Genomic DNA, 25,048 nt, shown 5'->3' on the forward strand with positions numbered 1-25,048 from the left:
ATTTGGACATAGCCTCCCCGTGATGTCTCATGCGGCAGGAAAGAGAGAGGCTTTGGCTATACTGAACATAACAAGGGATTCTTTGTTGAGGGTCCTGGACACAGACCCTTCAGTTCTCTCTGGCTCTTTAGCTCTCAGCTTGTGCGGCCTGCCGCCACAATCCTGGATCCCCTTAAATCCCAGCCTGGATTACAAGTCAGGGAACGTGCTGCTAACTACGCCACAGAGACATTGATATTTCTTGGGAGATTTCTCATCTCAGCGAGCGGGGTTATCCCCCATTTTACAGATGGGCAAACTGAGGCACAGAGCATGTTATAAAACTAATCCAAGGTCGCGCAGTAAACCCATGACACAGTCAGGGAATAGAGCCCAGAAGTCTTGGTTCCTTGTTGTCTCTTAATAGACAAAAAATAAAAAACAGTTCCTCTTGTATAGTACTTCCAATTTCATATAAAACAAGATCGCAGAAACATTTTAAAAAAATCTTTTTAAAATTGTCTGGGTCATGTTATCTTATTGTATTTCAACCAGTTCATCCAATGTCTCTTACACATACGCCCTCCCCTCACCAACTGAGGTTATCCAGACCCCACTTTTAAAACTGGACACCCAATTTGTCCCCCAGCCATTCAAACCAGCACGCAGGTGCCTGAGTGTCAATTGGAGACCCCGACCATGACACTGGATCTCTTAAATTTAGTGGCCAAGTTTTGAAAACTGGCCCTACACAGTCAAACTTGATAAATTAAAAAAAGTTTAAAATCCCCTGCACCTTTTCAATCCTCTCCCTCCTCAGGGCTCCACTGTGAGTCAGCTCCTTCCCCCTTTGCTTTATTCATTTTCATGCATTACTAATCAAGGGAAGATAGACCAACCAGAAATCCTCTCCCCAAGACAGCCAGGTCTAGCCATCCTTAATTCTCAATGGGAAATCAGAAAGAGGACGAGGGGATGGCTGGAGCCAGATACCAGCGTTAAGAAAAATGAGTGGCTAGAATTTTACAGGGTCGATTCCTGCAGCCTACTGCACGTATGGTCTTGCTGCCCCTTTTCTTTCTGTGAGCAGCTGTTCAACCCTTGTACGTGGACTGTAGCTAGGACCATTTCCAAACCACCAACGTATATAACAGGGAAAGTACTGGGTTTGGGCAACAGCCCCAGGGAATTCCTGGTCATAGGGATATGGGTTGATTCCTGGCACCTGGGGACTTTTGGTTAATACAGAATGTAACTCAGACTTCAGCAAGAAGCGTCAGGAGCAGCTATTTCAGAGACTATCCCCTGGTTTGAGGGGCAAGCACATATTCCAGCAGTGAGTTGCCCAGTAAGTGCCACCCGTGGACACATCACTGCAGACAGCTCTCGCTAGCTGCTGAGCACTTCCTAGTTCTCTTTGCCATGATTTCGAAAGAACAAATGAAGAAACCGAGAGAGAAAAAGCAGGGGAGGCAGCACAAATCGAGCCCTGTTTGAAAAGTGCCCTGGGTCTCATCCAGTGTTTTGTACTAAGCCCTCGGAGATAACTGAGAAGAGCTTATTTAATGTGCCTCCTACATTATATACTCACTTAAGGGACTTTAATAGCCGTGGCTTCTGCTTTCTCAATGGTTAAATACAACAGCTGTCAGAGAGAGGGAGCATCAGTCCGACATTGTTAACAGTTGCCAGGGTTCTAGAATCCAACCCGCAGAAGGAGATGCCTCACAAGGAGGTGGTGGAAAGAGCCTAAAAGAAAGTGCGATTTTAGGATCTGAGGAAGCAGGGGAGGAGAATGAAGGAATGAATGAGAGCTGTGAAAACAATCCAATCCAACACAGCACACCTGCCCACACAAGGGACAATGGCACTTTTCACGTGGTAAAGCTTGTCACAGCAAGCAAAGGGCAGCGGAGAGCAGCAGAGTGAAGAACAAATAAAGGACAGTGCTATCCCTCGCCAGCTTCTGGGTCAAGTTGATTATTGCAAATTGAGACTAAGTTGGAGATCAGTACAGAAAGTGAGATGGAACATCCGCAACTTAAAAAGCAACAGAGCCCTGTTTGCACTCATCATCCAAAGATCTGATCCACCGTTCATTGAAGTGGACAGGGATCTAGTTCCATTTACTCAAAAGGGCTTTGAATTGGGCCCTACATCATTTTAGACAGTTGGTTTGGTTATAAAATAAATCTGCACAAAGCTAATGAACGCTGGTTGTCACGATCACATCACTGCTGTTCTGCTACTCGCTCTGATCCATCAGAGGCAGAGATGGTGCAGTTAGACTGAGTTACAAGTGAGCCTTTACAATGCAGATGCCCCTTTTAAAAAGATTTCCTTTTCAGGCAGCTCCCAAGTTACTCCGAAATGAAGGATTTCGAGAAATGGTTTGGGTTGGGGACTGGGTCGTTGTAAGTTGGTGCAGGGACATAGCACGTTCTGGGTGCTAGTGTAAAAACCTCATTCTTTGTAGGGTGAAGGGGGGAAAGTTGCAATGCTAGCAGCAGAATCTTCTCATGAGACACATGGGCTCCGAAGTCAGTACAGAGAAGCAGCAAGCCCCTTAATAACAGCTCCAGCGGCTCCCTTATCACACCCCTGCAAACACCCTCCCACTCTCCCTGAGCAGTCAGAGTTCCTGGCTCTCAGACTTTAGCATGCAAAACCTCTCAAGAAACTGGTTCTCTCAAATGCGACACTGACAGATCTTTGGTGGGGATAAGGGGCACGATTGCAGTCCTGTAGACCATGAGCCAAGGGGTCTGTTCCCTCCCAGATTATCTGTTAAGAACATGCCTAGAGAAAGAAGCTAAGAGGCAGCCTTGTGTTGGCACCTGGCACAGGGCATTATTTGGTGTGAGAAGAGAATGGCTGTGATGAACACAGAGCCAGGGAGGGAACAACTGTGGTACCCTGGCTAGCTTCTCCCAACTGCCTTCCCCCAATAGAGCAAAATGAGCTAACTAAGGGAGTGGGAGTGCCTGGACTACACTGCAGCTATTCTCTGCTTCTCCTGGCCCAAAGGGGGCGATGGGAACTAAAGCATAAGTTAGAGCAGCCCTGAGGCTGCTGTAACTCACACTGGAGGAGTGTAACTCCTCCTGTAACTCGCCCCTGAAAGCCCAGAGTGCAAAACTGGCTTAAATCCACCTTAACTCCACCCTCCCCCACATGCAGGGGTGGGAGTAACTAAAATTCAGGACCAGAGAATCTCCCAGTGCCCTTGCTAACCTGCCTCATCCTGCTCTGTGCCTCTTCCCTGCCCCAAAGTGGCCAGTTCTCAGCATTAGAAGTTCATTCTCCATTGGCCTTTTAGCTCTAGCCCTTTGGCTGCTGTTAAGCATTGCTATAGTATCCTAGACAAGCACAAACCGTGGGCTCCCACCCTGACGAGCTGACGCTCTATTACCAGGCAGTGGGACTTCAAGTGGCTGGGGGTTTGGCATTTTGTATTTCAAGTGCTTGGCTTGTTTTTTGTAGGCTGTATAAAGGCAGCTCAGGGAGCCAGCCGGGGGCTAAGGTGACGCAAATCTCCATGCGGGTAAGAAGAATCATAACAAGCCCTTCTGTTGGCTTCACTGGGGTTGGGATCGGACCCCTTCGTTCTGGGATGGTGGCAATGCCACTAGGCCAGTGGGTAGGATTTCCAGGGGATCACAACGGTACTGCCCTGCCTTCCCCTACCGCTAACTGGGACATACCCATCTTCGCTAGATGGAAGGAAAATGCCAGTATGGAAAAGCCTCTGCATGAGGAGACTGGGCCCTGCATTATTTCAGACCTACACACGAGCCTCAGAGGCATTAAAACTGGAGCCAGGAAGACACAAGAGAGATTTAGCTTTATCCCTCTGCCATTGCTCTCGGCTCCTGTAGCCTAGGGGTGGGTTTGAGAGGCCATTGCCTGAAAACAAAGGCCCGGATCTGGCATGTTGTTCTGCACAGGGCAACATGATACGCCAGCAACACAACTTGCAGGATTGGGCAGTAAGAAATGGGCTGAGACCTACCAAACGGCACTAGTTTAACTTCCGCTGTTTTTTAAAAATGATTTAGTTAAACTGGTTTAAAGACAGCTCGTTTTGTTTCAGCTTCTGCCAACTCCTAACTTTGGGCTATTCCGAATTGTGCCTGGTTTCAACAAAAAGATGAGCATCCACACAGAGGTTTGCACTGGTTTCATTAAATCTGTTTAAAATCTCACTCTTAACTAAACCAGTGCAGCGTTCTCCTGTAGATAAGGCCTTAAACGCACAGTGCAGAAGTCTTCGCAGGTTAAAACTTGGTTCTCTAACATAGTTTTTCCTGTCCACAAAGGCAAAAATAAACCCTCTTACAACATGGTCAGGTCTTGACCACATGTTAATATGCTTCTTCTACAGCACAGGCAGGGTCCTTCGCTAGGATACGGAAGAAGAGGAAGTGGAGAACACAACAGAGAAACAAGCTTTGCAAACCAAGAAGTTGGGAATGTACCCAGTAGGTTTATCCAAAAAGTGGTACTAGCAACAGCTTTTAAACTACGGCACTAATACTCTCTTTTCCTTTGAAGACACGTTACTCCACCAAACACTACAATAACAATGTTTAAAAAAAATAAAATAAAATTATGGCATAATATATTGTGAAAAGCATCTGAAATACATTCAACTTTCATCTTTGTAACAACTTCAAGTTTTTTTTTTTCTTTCTTCTTTCTGTCATCCTTTTTTGGAAGCAAACACATAATGCAGCTTTGTATTGAGTTTGACAAACTCTTAAGATCTTTTTTTTCCCCTTCCCTTTCTTGAGAAGATAAAAGAGTTTTTAAAAACACATTCGGGTTTGTCTGTTTGTTTTTTCTGAGGTAAATTTTTTCCTGAGTAGTTAAAAAGAAAAAAACAAAAAAATACTACATACATTACAAAAATAAAAATGAGGTCTAGTATATTAAACAATCTACATTTTTTTTTACTCCAAAACCTTTCCTCCCTCCTCCCATCTCCCTGTGCCATTTATTCCTAATAATAAATTCCTCACGATGGCTTGAAAAGATGTTGATTTTGGGGGGGAACAAGTCCTTAGTATGGCACAGTTCAGTACAGAAAAATTGCCCAAAATGCCACATCCAACCGGGGCTGGTTTTGTTAAATGATGGCTGAAAAATTTCTATTAGGAACAACAACAACAACAAAAATCGACTAGAGAGCTGTCGTATCACGCATGAGAAGGCTAAAACCAAACGCATCTCCACCTGGCTGCATCCTTTACCTTGCTGGTCTCCAAACGGATGAACGGGAAAGTAGACGAATAATAAATAGATTATCCTGAGTTCAGTGAGCGACTACTTCCAAAAACAAAAACAAACAAACCAAATCAGTCAAGTCCGACATAGAAAAGCCTGTAAAGGAATTTGTTTGTGTTTGGGTCTTTTCTTGGATCAAGTATTTCATCTTCAGATCAGCTTGGACATAGGAGAAAGACAAAAGACACTGACTGAATTCATGGGCGATCTGTTATTCCATCCTTAGCAGCTGGAGCTAGACCAGAGACTCCAGAGCAACAGAGCTTAACAAATACAAAATAATCCCCCCGAATCTTCCACTCAGAGGTCAAGCTGGCATTCAACCAACACCACCATCAACAAAAAAATGCCTCGGGAGTCTGAGGCTGAGGGCTTGGCTCCCCCAGCCCACCCCTTCCATGCGCCGTCAGTGCCTGGACCCGTACATTTTGTCCCACTCCACGTACAAGTCCAGCTCCTTCTGGGAGACGGTGGGGCGGACTTTGCAGAAGGCGTTCTCGAAGTCTTTGTAGGAGGTGGGCTGCAGCTGGCCTGGCAGGCTGTGGAGTTTGGTGGGGCCGGCCTGCTGGCATAGCTGGATGAGTTCGCTGCCTGAGTAGCTCTCGGTGTGCTGCACGAGGGAGGCCATCTCCCTTTCACTAAGGCAGTAGTTCTGCTGGGCCAAGGTGTGGTGGAGGATCTGCCGCCGAGCGATGCTGTCAGGCGGGGAAATGTAAAACCGCTTGGCGAACCTCCTCTGGGAGGCTTCATCCACATTGCTGGGCCGGGTGGTCGTCCCGATGACGACGACGTTCTGCTCGGCTGAGGTAGCTATGTTGTCCAAGTACGAAAGCAGCTGAGACTTGAGGCCGCTCGCCTGGGTGGCTTCTTCACCAGCGCAGGCCGCGAGGAGGGACTCCACCTCGGAGATGAGCACCACTGATGGCTGACGGCAGCTGGCCACGAAGAAGACTGTCTGCAGGATCTTCTCGGCCTCGCCCTTCCACTTGGAAAGCAGGGCCGTCCCGCTGAGATTCAGGAAGGTTGAGCCCAGCTGGGTGGAGATGCACCTGCTCAGCAGGGTTTTCCCTGCTCCACGAGGCCCGAACAGCAGGATGGTCCTGGGCGGCCGGCTCTCCCCAGTGTAGGCCCCGGGCCTCAGGATAGGCCACACCAGCTCTTCCTCGATGGCGGCTTTGACCGAGACCTGGCCGGCAATGTCCGTCCACTGGACGGGGGGGCTGCAGTCGACGATTTTGTTGTTCACCAGCTCTAGGATCAGGGGGTCTACGTTTTTCAGCTGCTCTTCCACAGGCTGGCTGCTGAACGCCTGCGGCTTGGCCTGCATCCCATGGGCGAAGGCACGGCCCTGCTCACCGCCTGCGCGCTCGCCATTGGCGAGGGGCGGGGTGAACTTCTCAAAGCTCTCCCCGGGCCTCAGAGGGGCTTCTCCGGCGCCGTACGGAGGGGAGACCAGGCCTTTCATGGGCTGGCTGTTGTACTTCCCTACGTGCTCCTCCAAGGCCACAGTCGCCGCTGCTCCCGTCGGCCTTTTCCCAGCCTTGAAGGGCAGCTGGGAGGTCTCGGTGCTTCGGCTGAAGCTGTTGCCTCCACATTCGCCGTTGTCAGACATCTGGTATGGCGACTCAGGGGTGGACTTTGGTTGCTCATAGCTGTATTTCCTGTACCTGCCCTCAGCTTCGTCCTCCCCGCCGGGGATATCAAAGGCCTTTCGTTTCAGGGAACCCCCCGAGTCGCTGCTGAGGGGGGGGCACCGGGAGGGGGGGCAGGCTGGAGCTCTGGTAGCTATAACCAGGGATGCCTGGGGGCCGGGAGGAGGGAGGCGGCGGGGGGATGGGGGTGGGTGCAGCAATGCCCGAGGGCAGGTAAGAGGCTGACGGGTGCGGAGGGTGGATCCCCCCGTAGCCGGGCTGAGGCGGGTAGCTGCCTGAAGCGTAGTTGTACATGGGACCTGAGGAGCTGTAGCTGGGGACCAGTGCAGAGGAAGGGTGCGTGGGCTGCAGGAGTCCTGAGCTGTGCAGGGTTGACGGGTGGGGAGGGGGAAGTGCTGTAGTGGGCTGGCTGCAGTAGCCCGATGGCAGGTAGGTGCCACTGTAGCCTGAGGTATACTCCTGAGACGAGCCAAGGCCGCTGGAGCCGGTGGCTCCCCCACATGCGTTAGTGGGATAAATGGGGTCTGCGAGGTTGCCCGGGACAACAGGGGAGCTGCCAAGCCCTACAGGCCCGTTTCCTGGGGCAGAAGGAACGACCCCCTTGGAGCCAGACAGTCCATCGTGCATGGCACTCAGGGGGTAGGCACCGTCCGAGCTATGCGACATCGGCCAAGGCTCCACGTCACCTTTCTGCCCGTTGAGCGGCCCAAACGCGCCATCCCCGTAGCTGTTCAGCACTGGCCTCTCGTAGGGCGAGTCCAGCACCCCCGAGTACTTCTCCGCGTACCTCTTGAGGAGGTTGGAGGCCGTCAGCGCGGAGATGTCGTCGTTGGCCCAGGCGTAGTTGAAGCGCTGCCGGCTGCTGTGGTAGAGGTCAGATTTGTGGGCTGGTGAGGAGGTGGTGGAGGAGACATCGAGGTGCTGCTCTGGCCACTGGTTCAGGGGCTGGGCATGCTCTGGTGTCCAGTGCATCTTCAACAGAGCTGGGGACAGGGAAACAGAGGCAGAAAGGGTTAAATATGGCCCTGGAGTAGAGCGGTCCTGCTGAAATGGAGGCAGGTTTAAACGTACGGGGCTCAACACCCTGCCCTTCTCAGTCTGCGAAATGTAAAGAGGGTCCCAGCTACGCGATAGGGCTCCATGGGGTGTCTTCAGCACGGAAGAGGCCCAGAACCCCTCACCTAAATAAACTGGCCCAATCTCTAGAAGTGCAGAGCAGGCACAACTCCCACTAACGTTCACAGGAGCTGAGGGCAATTAGCACCTTGGACAAGCAGGCCAGTGGTATTCCAGAGCCTGCCTTCAGGCACTAAAGTTTGAATATTTTAGCCAAAGGCTCCATGATGTTCATAGAGCCCCCTTTGAGGCTGGGTCGGCTTCTCTTTAGGAGAGTTTCTATGCCCTATGATGGGGGGAGGGGGGAATCTTTTTTTTCCCCAAACTGAATCAGCCTTCAAGACAAAAACGTTTAAGTTACACTGGGAAAACATTTAGTGACCCTCGCAGCCCCATTATAACATTACCATGTGCCAAACCTGAGATTCGCCCCCTCGTGGTCACACGAACACCGAGACCAGCAGCGTATTTCACTCTAAGTCCCTCTAGGCAGCACTTTGTGGTCAAGACAAGACTGCGGAACAGTATAGAACACACGGGACCAGGGCCTGGGAGGAGACATTCGCAGAGCTGCTGGCTTGGCATGGATTTTACTCTATTCACACCGATGGGAACCATACACACAATTCCCTGCCTATCACTAATCATCACGGTAGTGCTTTACACTGCTAAGCCACTTTTTATCTGAGAATTTCAAAAGATGACCACAAAACCCATCCAACAAATCGTGGATCATTATTATTAGTTCCACGGTAGTAGTGCTGAGAGATCCCAGTCACGCCCAAAGCAAGACTCTGCAGGTACATCACAACAAGACAGACACTGCCCTAAGAACTCACCTGCTAAGTCAGAGTTAAGGTTGTTGTGACGAAATGTGCATTGACAGGATGCAACCCAGATCAGAGCGATGTAGCGTGGTAGTTTAGATTAGCCCTTAGTCTGTTACCCTGGGCCTTGTGGGGCCTTCACAACAGTGCAAAGCCATTTTAATGTGGTAGCACTTTGCACTGTCTTTGCACTGGTGTCAATGGCACGCAAGGGGCAGAGCCCGGTCTGCATTTCTGCTCAGCTTGTTCTAAGGGTTAGAGGGTAAGTGTAGGACAGAACACAAAAGATCGGCGTCTCCTCCTCTCAGACATGCTGCTGCCCTTCCCGCTTTATGCCAGCGGGAGCGAGAGGAGACGGAGCCGAAAGGGTCACAGCAGATACGGATTGGAGTGAAGATGCTGGGACCCAGATCAGAATTTGCTGGTCTATCGGGGTGCTGGCCCCTTGCTCAACACTGTCCCTAAAGGCCCCGTGTACAGAGTAAATCACAACGCACTGGTTCATATCAGCACGTGGCTAAACCAGGCTGAACGACACAGACAGGCCTCAGGTTCCACCTCTCCTGACGGGTCGGACACTTACTATGAATTATCCATGAGCCCATATGAATCCCAGGCTCTTTTCACCAGGCCCATTTGTCATGGGAAATTAAATCCATACTGTCAGGTAGGTGAAATATCGCAAAGCTGGACGGGTATTTTCTAAGAGCGGTGTCCTGCCTCCTGGCCTGGGGGAGGGTGGGAGGCCCTAAGGGGAATGGCTCTGCCGCACACAGGAGAAGGCTGCAGAGTGGGGAATGGAGCACAGCAGAGCAAGGGTCCAAAGAGACCCGCCCTGCAGCAGTGCTGGGACGGCACATGGCCAGTGCGAATGAGGGAGCAGAGACCCATTGGGCAAAGCAACCCTAAAGAGAAGCCTTCTGCAACACAGCAGCTGCTCTGGTCCCCATGCTGTGGGTGAGTTGTGGGGGGAGGGTTCCCACCTTCCGTGGAATCCACCCAGCCAAATCTGTTCATGCCGGGGGTCTGGGATCGGGCTTTTACAGAGCCAGCCTCCTTCATTGTGCTTCCTGGGGTGCGCGTGGGTAGGTGGGGAGAGAGAGTATCAGACCCCTGTGCTCTAGCATGCAGCCACTGGCTTTACATGGCAAGCCCAGCGTTAGTGTCCTTGTGGAAGAAAATGCACCAGACCCTCACCGACTCCATGGAAATCCGTGGAGTTATGGCTGATTTCCACTAGCTGAGTGCCTAGCCCAGTGAGTTGGAACAGAATTTAGAGCCCTGGATGGTGCGGTCTCTGAGCAGTGGGATACGGATGACATACATTGCATGGATCCACATACACACACAGCAAGCTTCCCTGACACGGGTTTTACCCTTGTTTGACTCCATCGACTCGCCCCAGCAGCATGACTCAGGCCCACTAATTCTCCCCGGAATGGAGTGAAGGTCTCTGGCCCAGGAATGCGCCAGGGAAAAGCGGCACACAATGGAAGAATCCAGGGCGAGCCGCGCTGGAGGAATGCGAACAGCACATCGCCCTTCTTTTGACTTAAGTGACTTTAATTGCACTGTTCTCCTTCTTCTGAGCTAATGAACAAAGACAGACAGGCAGCCTTGCTAAGTGCAAAGCAAATTCCAAAATTTCAAGGCCAGGAGAAGGGGGCCTTTGGGACGCTGATCATAGTGCATGGGCGCGCTGGCTCTCTCGCTCTCTCTCTGTTGTCCATTGTTGTCCTTGTGTGTGTATGTTCTCACCACCAACCTCCACCCCTTCCCTAACTTCCCTCCCCCTTTACTCATTCACAAAGGCCTCGGGGGAATGCTAACGTGGGGGCTGGGAGGGTTCTGGACACACCATTCACTTGCCTCTCTCAGCCTTTAAGCCACTTTGTGGCCACAGCACAATTAGATTACTTAATGCTTTAATTGACTTATATGGCATTTGTGCTTCCACTTTGGATATCAAACTTACACAAGAGGATTTAAATGGCAGCTTTGCGTGGCTTTATTTGACATCCTCTCTGCATTTACTTGCCATTATTAAAGCGCCACTGATAGGTAAACGGTCAGACAGAGACAGCAAAGGCAGCCCGCGGGAAAAGGACCCTTTTTTAATGAACACAAAGGCGAGTGCTTTCCAATAAACTTCCCTTCTTGCAGCTGATTTTTTCCAAGCACAACACTAAGTATGGTTGGAGGGGGGAGGAAACCATCCCCCTTCGATCAGGAGCACGAGGCAGCAGGAAGTGATTAAAAAGAAAAAGTGAATTTCAGGAGGAAGCCTGAGACTTGGAGGAACAAGGAGGACGTTTTTAAAAGACAGAACAAAGTACCAGGCCCTCGAGCATTATCGTTGAATCACGGTAACCCATTAACCAGGATTGCGCAGGGCTGGGTCCCAGGGAGATCCAGCCAACGGCTCAAGACACACGTCAAGGCAGCACTGCTGCAGAGACATCAGAAAATAGGAGCCGCATTAGCAGCGCTGCCTTGATGGTGACTCTCTATTATTTATTATTGGTGCTGCAGGAAGGCTGAGAAGCCCCAGTCACGGACCAGGACCCTGCTGTGCTGGGCGTGGTACAGACAGAAAAAGACAGAGCTTACAGCAGTGCATTGTGTGCTGAGCACTCTACACTCCTGCTACATCAACAAGGACCCGACCCTTGGCAGGACTGGGCCCTTAAAGAGGCACCAACCACATTTAGGCCCCCTCCCCAAAAATCCCTAGACGGAACTACACAGAAATCCTCTAGAAATGCCGCATGTCTCCTGCCTAGCTGGAGTTGGGTTTTAATTGTGTGAGCGGGTTTTCCCCATTGATTGCAACAGAGGAAAAGGGCATATTATAAAGTGATCGATGGTCTGATGCATACTGCCTTTGATCCACAAAACCCGACTCTGGCGGTGCGGAACAGCGAACTGTGCCTGCAAAGACATGAGCCCATAAAGCAGCTTCGATACATGATTTTTACTCCGCTCTGGGCCGAAAATCTGATTTAAAATGTGGAGGACAGGGAATATATTACATACATGGTCCTATAGCACTACCCAGGGAAGACAATACATAGGATTCTAAGGAAAGTGCATTTTGGGACCTAATCAAGTGGATTTACCTTAGATTATTCTATCGCCAGGGTATCTGGGGTTAGGGACTCTCTCACTGCGTCTTTGTACAGCACCCATCACAATGGGGCCCCAGACTGTGCATTACTCTAAAACAAATAATACTAATGAGCTCTGATGGCATGGACTGAGTCCCTTCCTTTAAGCTGGGATATTGCTCATAGACTCCCTGGCCATATATTTTAATAACCTTCAAGAGACAAAAGCCATGTCTATCTCCCGAGGTTCTCCTTAGAGCGCCAGTTTCTTTGCTGTCACGTTCTCTCTCTTGAGGCAGGGTGGCCCCCAGCCCTGTTAATATCACATATGTTTGTACAGAACGTGCATATAATGCACTGATACTATAGTAGATGTTGTTCCAAAGTTTGTTCGTTCTTTCTTTCTAATTTCAAATAGCTGGAAAACGCATGCACTGTTTTCAAGTTCTGCCTTACAAACACCAGAGCTCAGATTCGCTGAATTAATTGCTTAATCAGAAACGTAAACTCATCGTTCCTAATATCGAGTGATCAGCTTAAGTGGTAATTTTCTCTCTTGCATCCATCCACTTATTTAATGTAGAGAAATATGGATCTGGCAATTTTTCAAGTTTATGACCAGAAGACTTCTAGTATCTGCCCCCTGCCGAGTAAAATGATTAGATAGAGCTGGTTTGGGGTTACAAGGAAAATACCACACAAATGATGACAAGGGGCATTAAGGAAATTAAGTTCTTTGAGGGAGGGCATTGCTTTTCCCCACAGAATCGAGCAATGCAAAAGCCCTAGCCTATGTCTTTCCAAACACGGCCAAAGACACAAGGAAATTGCATCTAAAACTGGAAGTCTCTCTCCACGAGAGAGAGTGACTGTTTTACAAATGAAATAATAGATTTTCATTCAGGGGATCATTCTGTCACTCAGGGGTCATCTATACTGCAGAAAAAGTGAGTCCTTAATTCACGTGAGCTACTTTGGGAGAAAACAGCCCTGAAGATGCAGCAGCTCTGTTTTTAACTTTGGTTAGCGCCCCCTAGAGGGGAGCAGGGGGGTTAATTCGAGTTGTTAACCTGAGTTAAAAGCTGTCTCTTCACTGCTGTTTTAACCCGCATTAGCTAACCCGAGTTTAGAACACAACTTTTTTACCCTTGGAATAATAGTGAAGGGATTATTTTGCTTCAGTTTGTGTTGGATTATCAGAATGTCTCGCTTAGTCCGTCTGAGTTTTAACACTTGGGTTCAGGGCTCTGTATTCTGGGCCATGTTTCACGGACTTTATGCTTAATTCTATTTCATTTAGATAGCACCGAGCGAGGTGTAAACACCTCCAGGGACTTTTGGGCACAAACCTGAGCTGGTCTACACACAAACTGGTTTTAATTCACTCCTTTTGTTATTTTAGTGCAAATGTGGAGAAGCCGAGTGGAAGCAGGACAGTTTATTACAAATTAAGAGTGTCTCTAAGCAGACTTACAGAGAAATAGCTCAAGGTGTGAACCCAGGTTTTGATGCAGGTTTGTTTGTGTTTGCGCACATGCGTGTGTATGCATGTACACCAGCCCTACGGCATTCACGCCCAAAGCCCATCAGCCCTTAAAAATCAACGACTCCCACCATTTATCATTTATTTCTTCAAATGTTATCAGAGACTTGTTCAGGAACAGACCCAGGGTCAGGAATGGTGAGCAGTGGCTCTCAGCCAGTAACTGTAGGTCTTACTAAGAGGTCAGAAGTGTGTGGGCAGAAACTGGTATGTGTTTATGTGGCTTACGTCTCTTAAGGACAAACCAGGTCCCAATCCTGCAGCAGCACCCACACTTGCCAATCCCTGCATGTCCAGGGAGTCAAAGGAGTTGATTTATAGAAGCACAGAGAAAAAAATATTTTTTATGCGCCTGTTCGCGGAGTTGCTCCATGCCTGGAACTGACTGATTTCCCAGGAATTCCTCAGACACAGGGTGGCTGCAGGATCGGGATCTATTGCAGAGGTGGTTTTCCAAGCACAAAGTGGATCTGATTTTCCCAGAGCATCTTTTCAACTGCAGACACCCAATATTTGCACACGCAAAGAGGACTGCCTGATTCTATTCTAATTACTTGCTCTGTGCTAGTGCACGGAGCAGAACTCCTTTGTGTTAGGTGTTGTAGACACGCAGAACAAAGTTTCTGCAGGCAAACTTCAGAGGCTCTGGAATTTGGCTGGTGTCAGAATTATTGTCATCATGAAGTGTAGTTATACTGAGTATCGGTGTGAAGAGTAACACAAAACACAACTAAAAAAAACACAAAGGGAAAAATGCAGCCATACGATCTGTTTCAATGTGGGGTTCGAAAGGCATTTGGGGAAAGGGCCAAAGCAAAAACTAAAACCAAAACCAAAACCCATGCCCTTAAAAATAAGACAAGCGAGGGCGGGAAGGAGGGAGGGAGTGGGGGCCAGGGCTGGCAGGCACAGAAGTTGTCATGGGTTTGAAATGTAACGTGAATAAGCTTTCAGAGCAGGACAGATGTTTCAATGCTCCCCTTCGGCAGTGTGAGAAAATTACTGTCCAGTGACCAAATGGCATGTCAGTTTCCCACCCTCCCTGCTTCTCCATTATCTAAAGCACAAGACAAAAGGAGGGAGGGGGGCTGGGCAAAGGAGAATCCTATTGTTCCCCGGCGCACTAATTATGGAAATCTTGTTAATCTATTCAGCAGCAACGCTGAACTGGGCTTTTGTTAGGGGGCTTTTTAACTGTGCACAACGAGGGTGCACAGAGAGTGTCCAACTGTTCAGTGTTTGGGGTGGGGAGCGCTCTGTCCCCCCCCCCAACACCCCCTTTACTGCTCAGCCTTGGCTGCTGCCCTGATCCACCAGCCCTCTGTGTCCAAACGGAAAAATCCCGGGCGCGTTACTTCACCAACAGCCACCAGGCTTTACTCCCCGTGTCCAGCCCAAGCAACCACCGGCCCTGGCGGAAGGCCCACAATGCAAACCCCTCAGACGATCTAATAACCCCCCTGTATGCCCAGCCTGGGTTTTTACATACACACACAACATGAATCTTTGCGCACACATAACACACACAGCTCTACACACTAGTACACTGCACAGAACGTGTACACACACACTAGACCAACACCCACGGTGGCCCAGATCCTCATCCAGGTGTAAACGGGCGTAGTTCCATGGACGTTAATCACACTGACTGAGGCTCTGGCCCTATTGATGCTTTGCAGTACACAGCCTCTCCTGCCCCTAAGAGCAATCCGACGGCCAGGGACTGGATCTGCAGAGCTCCCTCGAACTGAAACCTGGAGCCGCTGGGGATCGGCTTCCCCATGGAAATGCTGAGCGCCGCGTTTCTAGTGAAAACGAACGAGTGACATTAGAGGAGGAGGGGGAAGGGAGGGAGCAAACTCCAGGGAAGATGAAAGGGGGATTGGAAAGCAGGCAATGCTGATTACCCAACAGCAGAGGCACGAGGGATTATATTCCACAGGGCGGGTGAGACGGAGAGCAACACGCACACAAAACAACAATAGTAATAAAACGTGGCCTACACGGGTCTCAGAAAGGCTTTGCAAATAATGAATGAAACCTCACAACCTCCCCATGGAAGGGCTACAGGGGGATCCCTTTGCCCACCACTGAAAGGCAGCCCCCTCTGGAGAAACAGGATGAAATCAGCGGGGCCACTAGGGTTAATGCCCTGCCCTGCTATGGGATCTTCAACGGCCAGGAGCGACCACGTCCTCAACCTGCATCTCCCCTGGAAGATACAGCGACCCAGCAGCCCGGTGAGGAACCAGTTCGGTGCAGACCCCGAAGGCAGAGATGGGGGAAAATACAACAGCAGCCCCCTCAGGCTGAGAATCGCAGAGTGACAGGATCTGAATCCAATCTGCATCTGGCTGAGCAGTGGGGCGGGGAGGGGGCACACGAGCCCCTTTAAAGATCACCGAGGAATGAGATACAAAAGGGGACGCATGCCCCTCAGATGATCTCCCTTTAGTGACCACCCCTCACCTCTCTGCAAAACCAGTCCAGCTCCAGGAAAACCTGACCACTGCTCCCTCTAGCGTTTATGGGGAGGAAAAAACCACCGCTTCTCCGCTGGAACGCAATACCCTGGCAATCGGAGAAGAGAAAAACTCCAGTCCCTAACACAGCGTACAGCCCTGCAAATCAGGCAGCAGGATAAATAATCACCACCCCAGATGGAGGGTTAAAAAAAAAAAAAAAGGTTCATGAGACTAATCGCTATCAACTAGGACAAGCAGAGCTCCTGCTTCATGGCATCAGTTGGCTTATGGCATTACAAAGGGGCAGGGCAGATATTCTCTCTTTCCCAGGTCACATCTTGCTGCGAGGCAAGATGCCAGACTCCCTGACCCATTGGTGTAATCTGGGCTGGCAAATGGCATGTTTATAGGATTACAGAATCGCTAGGATCAAACAGGATATCAGAAACAGGAAGAGCCCAGCTGGAGTTTGGGGCAATTAACATGTAAATGTTAGACCCAAACAGTGCACAGAAAATGAACACGGCACCAGACGATTTAACACATCCCCCCAGTGCCGGACAATTCAGAGCTGGGAACAGGCCACGCCCATCCTGAGATGCGCCGGTGGGACAGCAAGATTTGAGCTGCAAGTTACATAACCTTTAGTTTCTTCCTGCTCCCCAAAAGCAAATCAACGCGCAGCATTTCTTTACAGTGGTAACAAACCCTGGGGCTAGGTCTACACTACCCGCCTGAATCAGCGGGTAGAAATCGATCTCTCGGGGATCGAATTATCGCGTCTCGTCGGGACGCGACAATTGATCCCCGAATCGACGCGCTTACTCCACCAGCGGAGGTAGGAGTAAGCGCCCTCGATGGGGAGCTGCGGAAGTCGATTTTGCCGCCGTCCTCACAGCGGGGTAAGTCGGCTCCGATACATCGAATTCAGCTACGCTATTCGCGTAGCTGAATTTGCGTATCTTAAATCGACCCCCCCGTAGCGAAGACCTACCCTCGGTCTTTGGCTTTCCCTGTACGGGGCACATGCACACTAGACACTGATCTGTTCCAGGTTCTCTCATCACCACGGTATCTAAGATCCCAGACCAGCTGCTTAGCAAAGCGCCCACAAAATGTGATGCAGTTGGCCCCACCTACGTGAAAGAAATTCACATGGATGTAAACGCGTCTATACAGTTAAGCTCGTACAAACCCTAAGAGCTTGTCTACGTGGCAAGTTACTGTGCAGTAAATCAGGGTGTGAATCTACAATGCACCATCTTGTCATGCAGTAATGTGCCGGATAGACAAACCCTTGGTAGTGCAGCTTGTTGTGGTGACATACCAACATAAGCCCCATTTTACAGCAGTACAGCACGTCCACACTAGGTGTTTGCACTGGTTTAGCTACACTGCCAAGTCTTGTGGCAGCTGCACCAGGGTAACTCCCCAGCCGTGAGCTGGGCTCAGCTGCTGCAGGGCCTCTGCCCCGTGATCTGTCACAATGCCTCAGCGCTCTGCTCTCCTGTGGCGACTGAGGTCTAAAAGCACTTTACACACATGGATGCACTAACCTTCCCAACGCCCCTCTGGGGCCGGTCGGTATTACAAACCTCATTCCAGAGCTGGGGAAATGACTCACCCAAGGTCACCCAAGTAGCGGGTGGCATCATTAAACCTTAGCCGCGGTTTAAAAAATGGATACGTTTCTGGCACCATTGCAAAAAAACTCACTCACACCCTGGGCCTGATCCTGCTCTCACTCATGCTGGTGTAAATCAGGAGGGATTGTCACTAAGCAGAATTTTTAATTATGCAGGGAATTTTGCAGAAAAGGCAAAGCTTCCTGTCTGTGCCAGTCTAATAAAAGGAAACGTTTTCCATCAATATCTCCCCAGCAGCTATAAGCCAACGGGTGGCTGGGATGTGCAAAAGCCATGTTTTTTCATCCTAATACCCTAATATTCTTCAGGTTTGTTTAAAAAAATAAAGTTCTGTGTTTAATGGCCACTTATCCATAACTGCAAGTATGAAAACTGCACCACCGCCTTCTTCTACCTCCCCTACAACGTGGAGCTGTATCTTCAAAGTTTCATCTCTGCACCCCGCTTTGCCTCTCCACCAGCACTACAGCATACGGTCTCCTCCACAATCACCCAGAAGATAAAGAAAATAAAGATAAACCTGTTATTTCAAACACACACACTCCTCAGTATTCTGAAGACATGGTGTCAGCGCCTCCAATGGTGTTAATCAGCGTAACTCCACTGAAGTCAGGGCAGCTTCTCTGATTTATACCAATGGAGCATCTGGCTCCAAAACAGATGCAGAAGTACTGGAGGTGAACAGAGCAGAGTACAGTGTTTTATTTTTATATATGGCCGTCGACATTATGTTTCGTGAGACCACCACCAAATATATTAGAGCAGACTGTATGTCAGTTATTGTTCAAATGCAACTGGTAGAAAAACAAAACAAAAAACACACCCTTACTGTATTCTTATAATTAAAACTATGAATACATTAAAAAAAATTGCAAAAGAACTGGAGAGGTTAGATGTTAAACCAAAAAACCAAACAATAACAAATCCGAGTCATGGGAGCTGATTTTTTGCAATCTGGTCTGTTGCTATGAAATGAACTCCACGGTTTACAACGCTAGATATCGAGGTACAAATTTGGCCTGTTCACCAAATCCATCAGGGATCTGCTTCCCTTTGTCTCCTGCATTGTCCACCCCCTCCTAAGTGATGTTGACAAAAGGAAAGGATGGTTTTCCAATCAAAGCAGGGTCAATGTACATATGTTAAAAGGATTTAGGCTAACTCCAATCACCCCCAAGGAGCCGCCGCTGCCCAGAACAGGGCTCCCTCGGTGAGCCGAGGGCTCTGTAGTGTCCACTCTGCCCACTCATATATCAAGCGCAGAGCAGCTGGACAACACTACAAAATGGAGACTGACCAATAGGCCATTTCCCATCTGTGCCGTTTCAGTATCCGTCCGGCAAATGAAAAATTAATATGTATCCATTCGGACTGGCGGCAGCTGAGACGCACCCATCTGTCAGGCCGAGACCAGATAATCTTAGCTAAACGTAACTCAGAGAGAGCGAGAGACCATGCAGAACCAGGGATGGGGCCTCATCTGGGAAGCCATTGGACTAGAAGCTATTGGTGATTAAACACAGAGATTGTTCATAAAGCAATAAGGAAATAATAAATAATGAATTTTAGGAATGTTGTTACAAGCTCCAGAATTTTAAACTGGATTGGGAGGTGGGAAAAAATCCTCCCCCCCAAAAGCCCAGAAGTGAATAAAAAAATGTGAGAAATCAGGTGTCAGTGTCACCAGCTCTTGTGATTTTTGGCATTTTTCTTAACGCTCCATCTTCTGGACTCAAGTGATTGTGAGAATTCCAGCTTTTCTTTGAACTTTTAAAAAGAAACTTTCTAGCCGTCCTGGTGGTGGGGTAAGGCTTAAGGTCACAAACCCTTGTGCTTCAACAACCAGGATGCAAATAAAAACCACTTCAAAATTATTATTAGTTTGTAAAATCTCATGATTTTTGAAGCCTGCCTTGTGATTTTTAGATTCTTGGCAGTGCAGAGGTGTCATAAATCACCTATTTTCCTTTGTTTGTACCTCAAACTGGAGTCGAACTCACACGAGCTTTAGCCCAAATAACGGATGCAGGCACGGCTTCACCGGGAGCCTGACACACGCAGCCCAGGACGGATTAGCCCTTCGGAGCAGTTAGAAATAAATCGGCAGTCCCGATCACGTGCATTTTAAAGGAATGCCGCCAATACTTGCGCCATTGGTGCTGCTTGCTCACTTTGCAACATTTCATGGGACAATGAGAGGAGACTTATAAGTTAATGTACAATACCGCGGTAGTATAAAACCAGTGCAATTCCATCAACTGAAATGGAGTTAATGCCAGATTTAAACCAGTGCAAGTGAGGGTTAAATCAGACCCACTGAGATTTATTGGTCTCTCATTTATCCTGGTGTAAATCAGAAGTAACTCCACCGTAAACAAGACTCAAAACAGACCTGCTGTTTCCCGTCACTTGCCATTTCCTGGTTCTCCTGCACAAGCCCAATGCTGCAGAGTTTGGGATCTCAACCATACAGGAAACACAAAGGACCAGGTCCTCAGCTAGTGTGAATGAAACTGCACCCATTTACCCCAGTTGAGGATCTGGCTCCAAATTACAAGGCCCCGATCCTTTACTCAGGTATAACTGCATTGTCAACGTTGTTACAGAAACAGAAAACTGGTCTAATATGCTGGAGAAGCAGACCCTGAATATTGGATCTAACCCAGCAATGCAGCAATGTGTCCCTGCAATGCAGCTTGGCAAAATTCCACTTGCCTGAGGCATATCATGGCTTTCTTGGTGCGCGTTCTGGTGGAGGCCAGGCAAGTAGACGGTGTCTGGCCTGGCAACTTTTCAGCATGACATTGCAAGGTTCTTTTAAATATTAATAAAAGAGGAAGGTGGACCAGGCCAGGTTACTAAAGAGGGACACAATGCCCTCCTCCCGTTGGTCAACGCACACATTTCAGACGTGCACGGTCTCGTGGAGATTTCTCTCAGGCAGCACTCCCCACTCCCAGGGCAGGCAACAGTTTTTTATTCGACTGTTGCTCTGATTCCTTCTTATTTTCCGGCAGGAAGTTTGCAAACTCCGCCGTTTTCAGCCTCTAACCCCAGGTAATCCAGCAGGGTGGGGCTGGCATGGCTCAGCTGACAAGAAGCCATATAAAAAAGGCTGAAATGGAGGATTTGGGTGGAAGTACCCATCCGGAAAGCACTAGATCAAGTCTGGGAGACGCACTGCCCTGGGGCTCAAGTTTCTACACACGGTTATTTACAAGCAGGCTTTGGAGAGTCCTGAAAATTAGAAATATCAAAGAAGAGCAGCCCAATGCAGATGGAAACGGGTCCGGCAGTTCACACAGACACCGAGGCTTACAGCTGACCCAGATCACGCTAGAGCCAGGGCAAGCACGTGGGATGTGGAGACCGGGCAGACTGTGGAGGGCACAGAAGGGCGTTAGGAACCCGAAACCCACCCTCATGCAGATGGGCCAGGACAAGGATCAGGCCCCACTTACGTCCCACGGACGCCCTATTTTAAAAGCATCCGGGGACAGGTAGCCGAGGCAGCTTCGGCGACTCCTTCCCTGGGAGACAGAATGAAAAGATGCCCGGTAGCTGGTAATGCTGAACACTGCAGCTGGCCTGCTTTAAGACCGAGGCTGCTGGATATCGCAGTCCCCAGATCAGCTAACGGCGGCCACGCACACGCATGCGCCTCTGAGGGCGGGATCGGGCTGGAGCAGGAAACCAGTTCCTGGAGGCCTTGTCTCCACAGAGCTTTTTCTTGGTACTGTGCTTCAGCGGCACCCACTGTGCCTGCCGCTGAAGCCTTTGACAGTGCCGAGTTTCACGGCACAGTTCAAGGAGGCAGCCCGTGCTCCGCCACAGAACCACGCAGCGCGGGGTCAGCCGACGCAGCTGCGTTCCAGGTTCTCTAGTAGCCACACACACGAAGGACAATACCAGGGGCTAAACTCACCATCCCCAGCCCGCCCCACTGCTCGTGCAGCAGGCAAACGGCCCGAAGGGAGCAGCTGGGGATTTCCAGTGCCTAGAGGAAACCCTGAGAGGTGTTAAGCTGGCACTGCCAGATCTGGGCCACTCACTTGGCTGCCCTCCCAGCCGGAAAGATGGTGGAATGGCTCATAGAGCCATCGAATATCAGGGTGGGAAGAGACCTCAGGAAGTCATCTAGTCCAACCCCCTGCTCAAAGCAGGACCAATCCCCAACTATTTTTTTTTTTTTTGCCCCAGATCCCTAAGTGGCCCCCTCAAAGATTGAACTCTCAACCCTGGGTTTAAGCAGGCCAATGCTCAAACTCCGGAGCTATCCCTCCCCCGTTACTGAATGCAGAGCAGGTTTCCCAGGCTGGCCCAGTAGCTCAATGTGTGTCCATGCCCTGTTCCCAGTGGGGCACGGGGCACCTTCTTCACCCCCATGTGCCTTGCACTCTGCTCCTGGCTGGCAGCTCTGCTTTGAGAACTATCTGCCTGCAGATCCCTGTCCAGTCTCCCCAACGGACTGGGCTCACACGCCTCTCGATTCACCCACGTCTCCTGGTGCCACCAGGGTTACTCCCCAGCACATGGGACGGGGACTCCACCGCAGGAGGCTCTCGGATGGGGCAACCACAGAAACCTGAGCAAGGGGTGGGAGGAATCTCAGAATTTGATTAGCTCTCAGATCCCAGCGAGGCCACCCCAGTTCCAGGGACTCTGATGGGGCCAGGATCCGCCTGAGGACAGTATCCCTTGATGGACATTCCAGCCCCTGAAGAGAGACGAGGTCCCCAGGGCATGGATCTGACATTATGCCCGAGATGCACAAGGCCTAACCCCAAACACCCCATTTCAGAGGATTAAGTTAGAGAGAGGAAAATCCATTTCTAATCAGCAAAACAATTTCCCCAAACAGACGTGGCCTCATAAAAAGGTCAGAAGGTCAGATTAACTCAATTGGCACACAATCGGCACAACGATGACTGAGCTCTCCACAGAACCCAGAGGCGGCAGCATCCCTGGGCATGTGCTGAATGGGGCAGGGTGGCACCAGTGCCGAGCGACATCTCCAGGGGCCAGGCTTCCAGCTGGCATACGTGCAGGGCCGGCTCCAGCATTTCTGCCGCCCCAAGCAAATCGCGATCGGCAGCGGCAGTTCAGCGGCAGGTCCTTCGCTCCTAGAGGGAGAGAGGGACCTGCCGCCCCCAAACTGCCGCAGGTGCCGCCCCTCTCCCGTGGCCGCCCCAAGCACCTGCTTGTTAAGCTGGTGCCTGGAGCCGGCCCTGCATACATGGAGGTAGCTCTGCTAATGGCAATGAAGGTTTACACCAGCTAAGGATCTGTCCCTGGGCCTTTTTCCTGACCCCAGCGCACTGACGGGGCCAGACGCTAGACTGCAGACAGCTGAGAGCTGGTAGTTCGGATAAGCAGCCTGGTTGCATCTCCAAACTATGCAAATCTCCTTGGTCTGCAAAACCGGCAGCTGCTATCTGAGGCCCTGGCTTCTTGGGCCAATTGTTAAACCAGAACTGCCCTCCAAAAGCACGTCCATCGCTCTGCTCGGAGACTTCCAACCTCTGGTCACTGGACAGCTTGCATTGTCTCTCTGAACCATGCAGCTTGGACTGCAAGCCACGTCTTCCCGTATGCACCAGACGGCTCCACGCACAGCGAGGGGGCACTCGGCTGTGACTAAGGGACCCACAACTTAGTACGATCTTGAGACACCAGTGGGCACGGTGGGAATCCAGCACCCCTCAGAATCAGGCCATCCATAGGCACTGGCATGGCCTAGAGCCGGACTGCAAGTCGGGGGTCTAAATCCTATTTCCAGCTCTGCCGCCGACTTGCGGCGTGCCCTGGGGCAAGTCATTTCCCCTCTCGTCCGCCAGCTGATGCACCATTCGAGTCCTGCTTACCCCTCAAATCAGAGTTTTGCCAGACCCTTCTGGACAGGGGTTAATTTTATCCCAGAGGCAGAAACTTGGTAGCAGGCAGAGGCAGGAGGATACCTCGGAATGGATCCTTCATGGGGAAAATATCATCACGCTGAAAACCCTGACGTATGTAATAGCCATGTAAACCCAGCAAGCCCTTCAAAAACAGGCGCAAGAGCACACGACACCCAGAGAAGCCCACACTAACGAAGTGACACGCCCCAGAACACATCTTCACCAGCAAGCACTAGGGACCAGCGGAATAGGGGATATTGCCTCGGGAATTCAGTGGGAATTAAAAAGGCAAGAAACCTCATGAACAATGCAATGGCTGCAATGTGTCCCCATGGCCTCGTCTATACACTCTGCACTGGTTTAGAAACGGATTTGGTTAAATTGTGCAGAGATAGCCTAATTCAGACTCCACGCACTTGCAGTAAATGCAATTGATGGCTCAACTGATCAGATGTTTTTGGTAAAAAAAACTTTGCATGTCTATGGCCCTTTCATCCAAGCCTCTCAAAGGCACTTGACTAAAATGAACTTGGTCGGGGAGTTAGGACTCCTGGGTTCTATTCCTAGCTCTGGGAGGGAAGTGAAGTCTAGTGGTTACAGCAAGAGGGCTGAGGGTCAGGACTCCTGGGTTCTATCACCAGTGCTGGGAGGGGTGTGGGGTCTAGTGGGGTGCAGCGGGGAGGCCCTCAGCACTCCTGGGTTCTAAGCCTCTCCCTGCTACTGGCTCGCTGACTGACCATGGCTAAGCACAATGGGGAAAGTGCGACAGGGGTAGGGTGACCAGATGTCCCGATTTTATAGGGACAGTCCCGATTTTTGGGTCTTTTTCTTATATATGCGCCTATTACCCCCTACCCCCATCCCAATTTTTCACACTTGCTGTCTGGTCACCCTAGACCGGGGCCTGCCTTACAAGTGTAACGGATGTTTGTAAAATGCTTTCAGAGTCTCTGGAGAAGGGCACCAAATGCAAGTGCAAGTTACCCAACATAACATCCCCAGATCACCCCTGGGCTCAGGGAAGATTGTATCTATATCCCCCTAATGTCTGTTCCGCTTGTGCCTTTCCTTGAGTCAATTATGTCATTTAAACCGATAATTCAATTCTGCAGCACTCTGACTGGAGACAGCCAAGCGGCTCAGCGGAGGGTAAAACGCTCCCCCGAAGCCTTCACTCCCACGCGTCCTTCGCCAGCACGGCCGCAATGTGGAGCACATATGGCAGGAGCAGCGGAAAACCCTCCATTACGGGGATGACTGGAAGAAGGGGACAGTTCTGAAGGCTGGGGGGAGGGAGGGAGAGGAATCTACTCCCTCTGCATTTCACTGCTAAACATTCCCATTGTTCTCTTGGTTTCGCCTCCTCGTTGTATTAACCGAAAGGGCTGAGAATGGTCCGAGCAGCCTCCTGAACTGCCCCTTGCACTTTGTGAGCGGAAGTGTGTACAGCAGACAGGACTCGAATAAAGGAGAGCAGATCTGTGCCTGCAAACTGGGGGCACATGGGCACAGTCACTCTCCAGCCTGGAG

The 25,048-nt window shown here is 50.2% G+C and overlaps 1 protein-coding gene across 1 annotated transcript in view; it reads right to left on the reverse strand.

Moving 5' to 3' along the window:
• Positions 1-5,160: 5,160 nt before the first annotated feature.
• FIGNL2 (fidgetin like 2) overlaps positions 5,161-25,048 on the reverse strand; it is a 43,924-nt gene continuing 24,036 nt past the window's right edge. The window contains 2 exon segments of the mRNA XM_034792164.1: positions 5,161-7,015; positions 7,017-7,900. Of these exon segments, the coding sequence (XP_034648055.1) occupies positions 5,672-7,015; positions 7,017-7,889 (2,217 nt within the window). The 5' untranslated portion in view covers positions 7,890-7,900 and the 3' untranslated portion in view covers positions 5,161-5,671.

Source organism: Trachemys scripta, chromosome 16, assembly GCF_013100865.1.
Source record: "Trachemys scripta elegans isolate TJP31775 chromosome 16, CAS_Tse_1.0, whole genome shotgun sequence".
Lineage (NCBI taxonomy): Eukaryota > Metazoa > Chordata > Testudines > Emydidae > Trachemys > Trachemys scripta.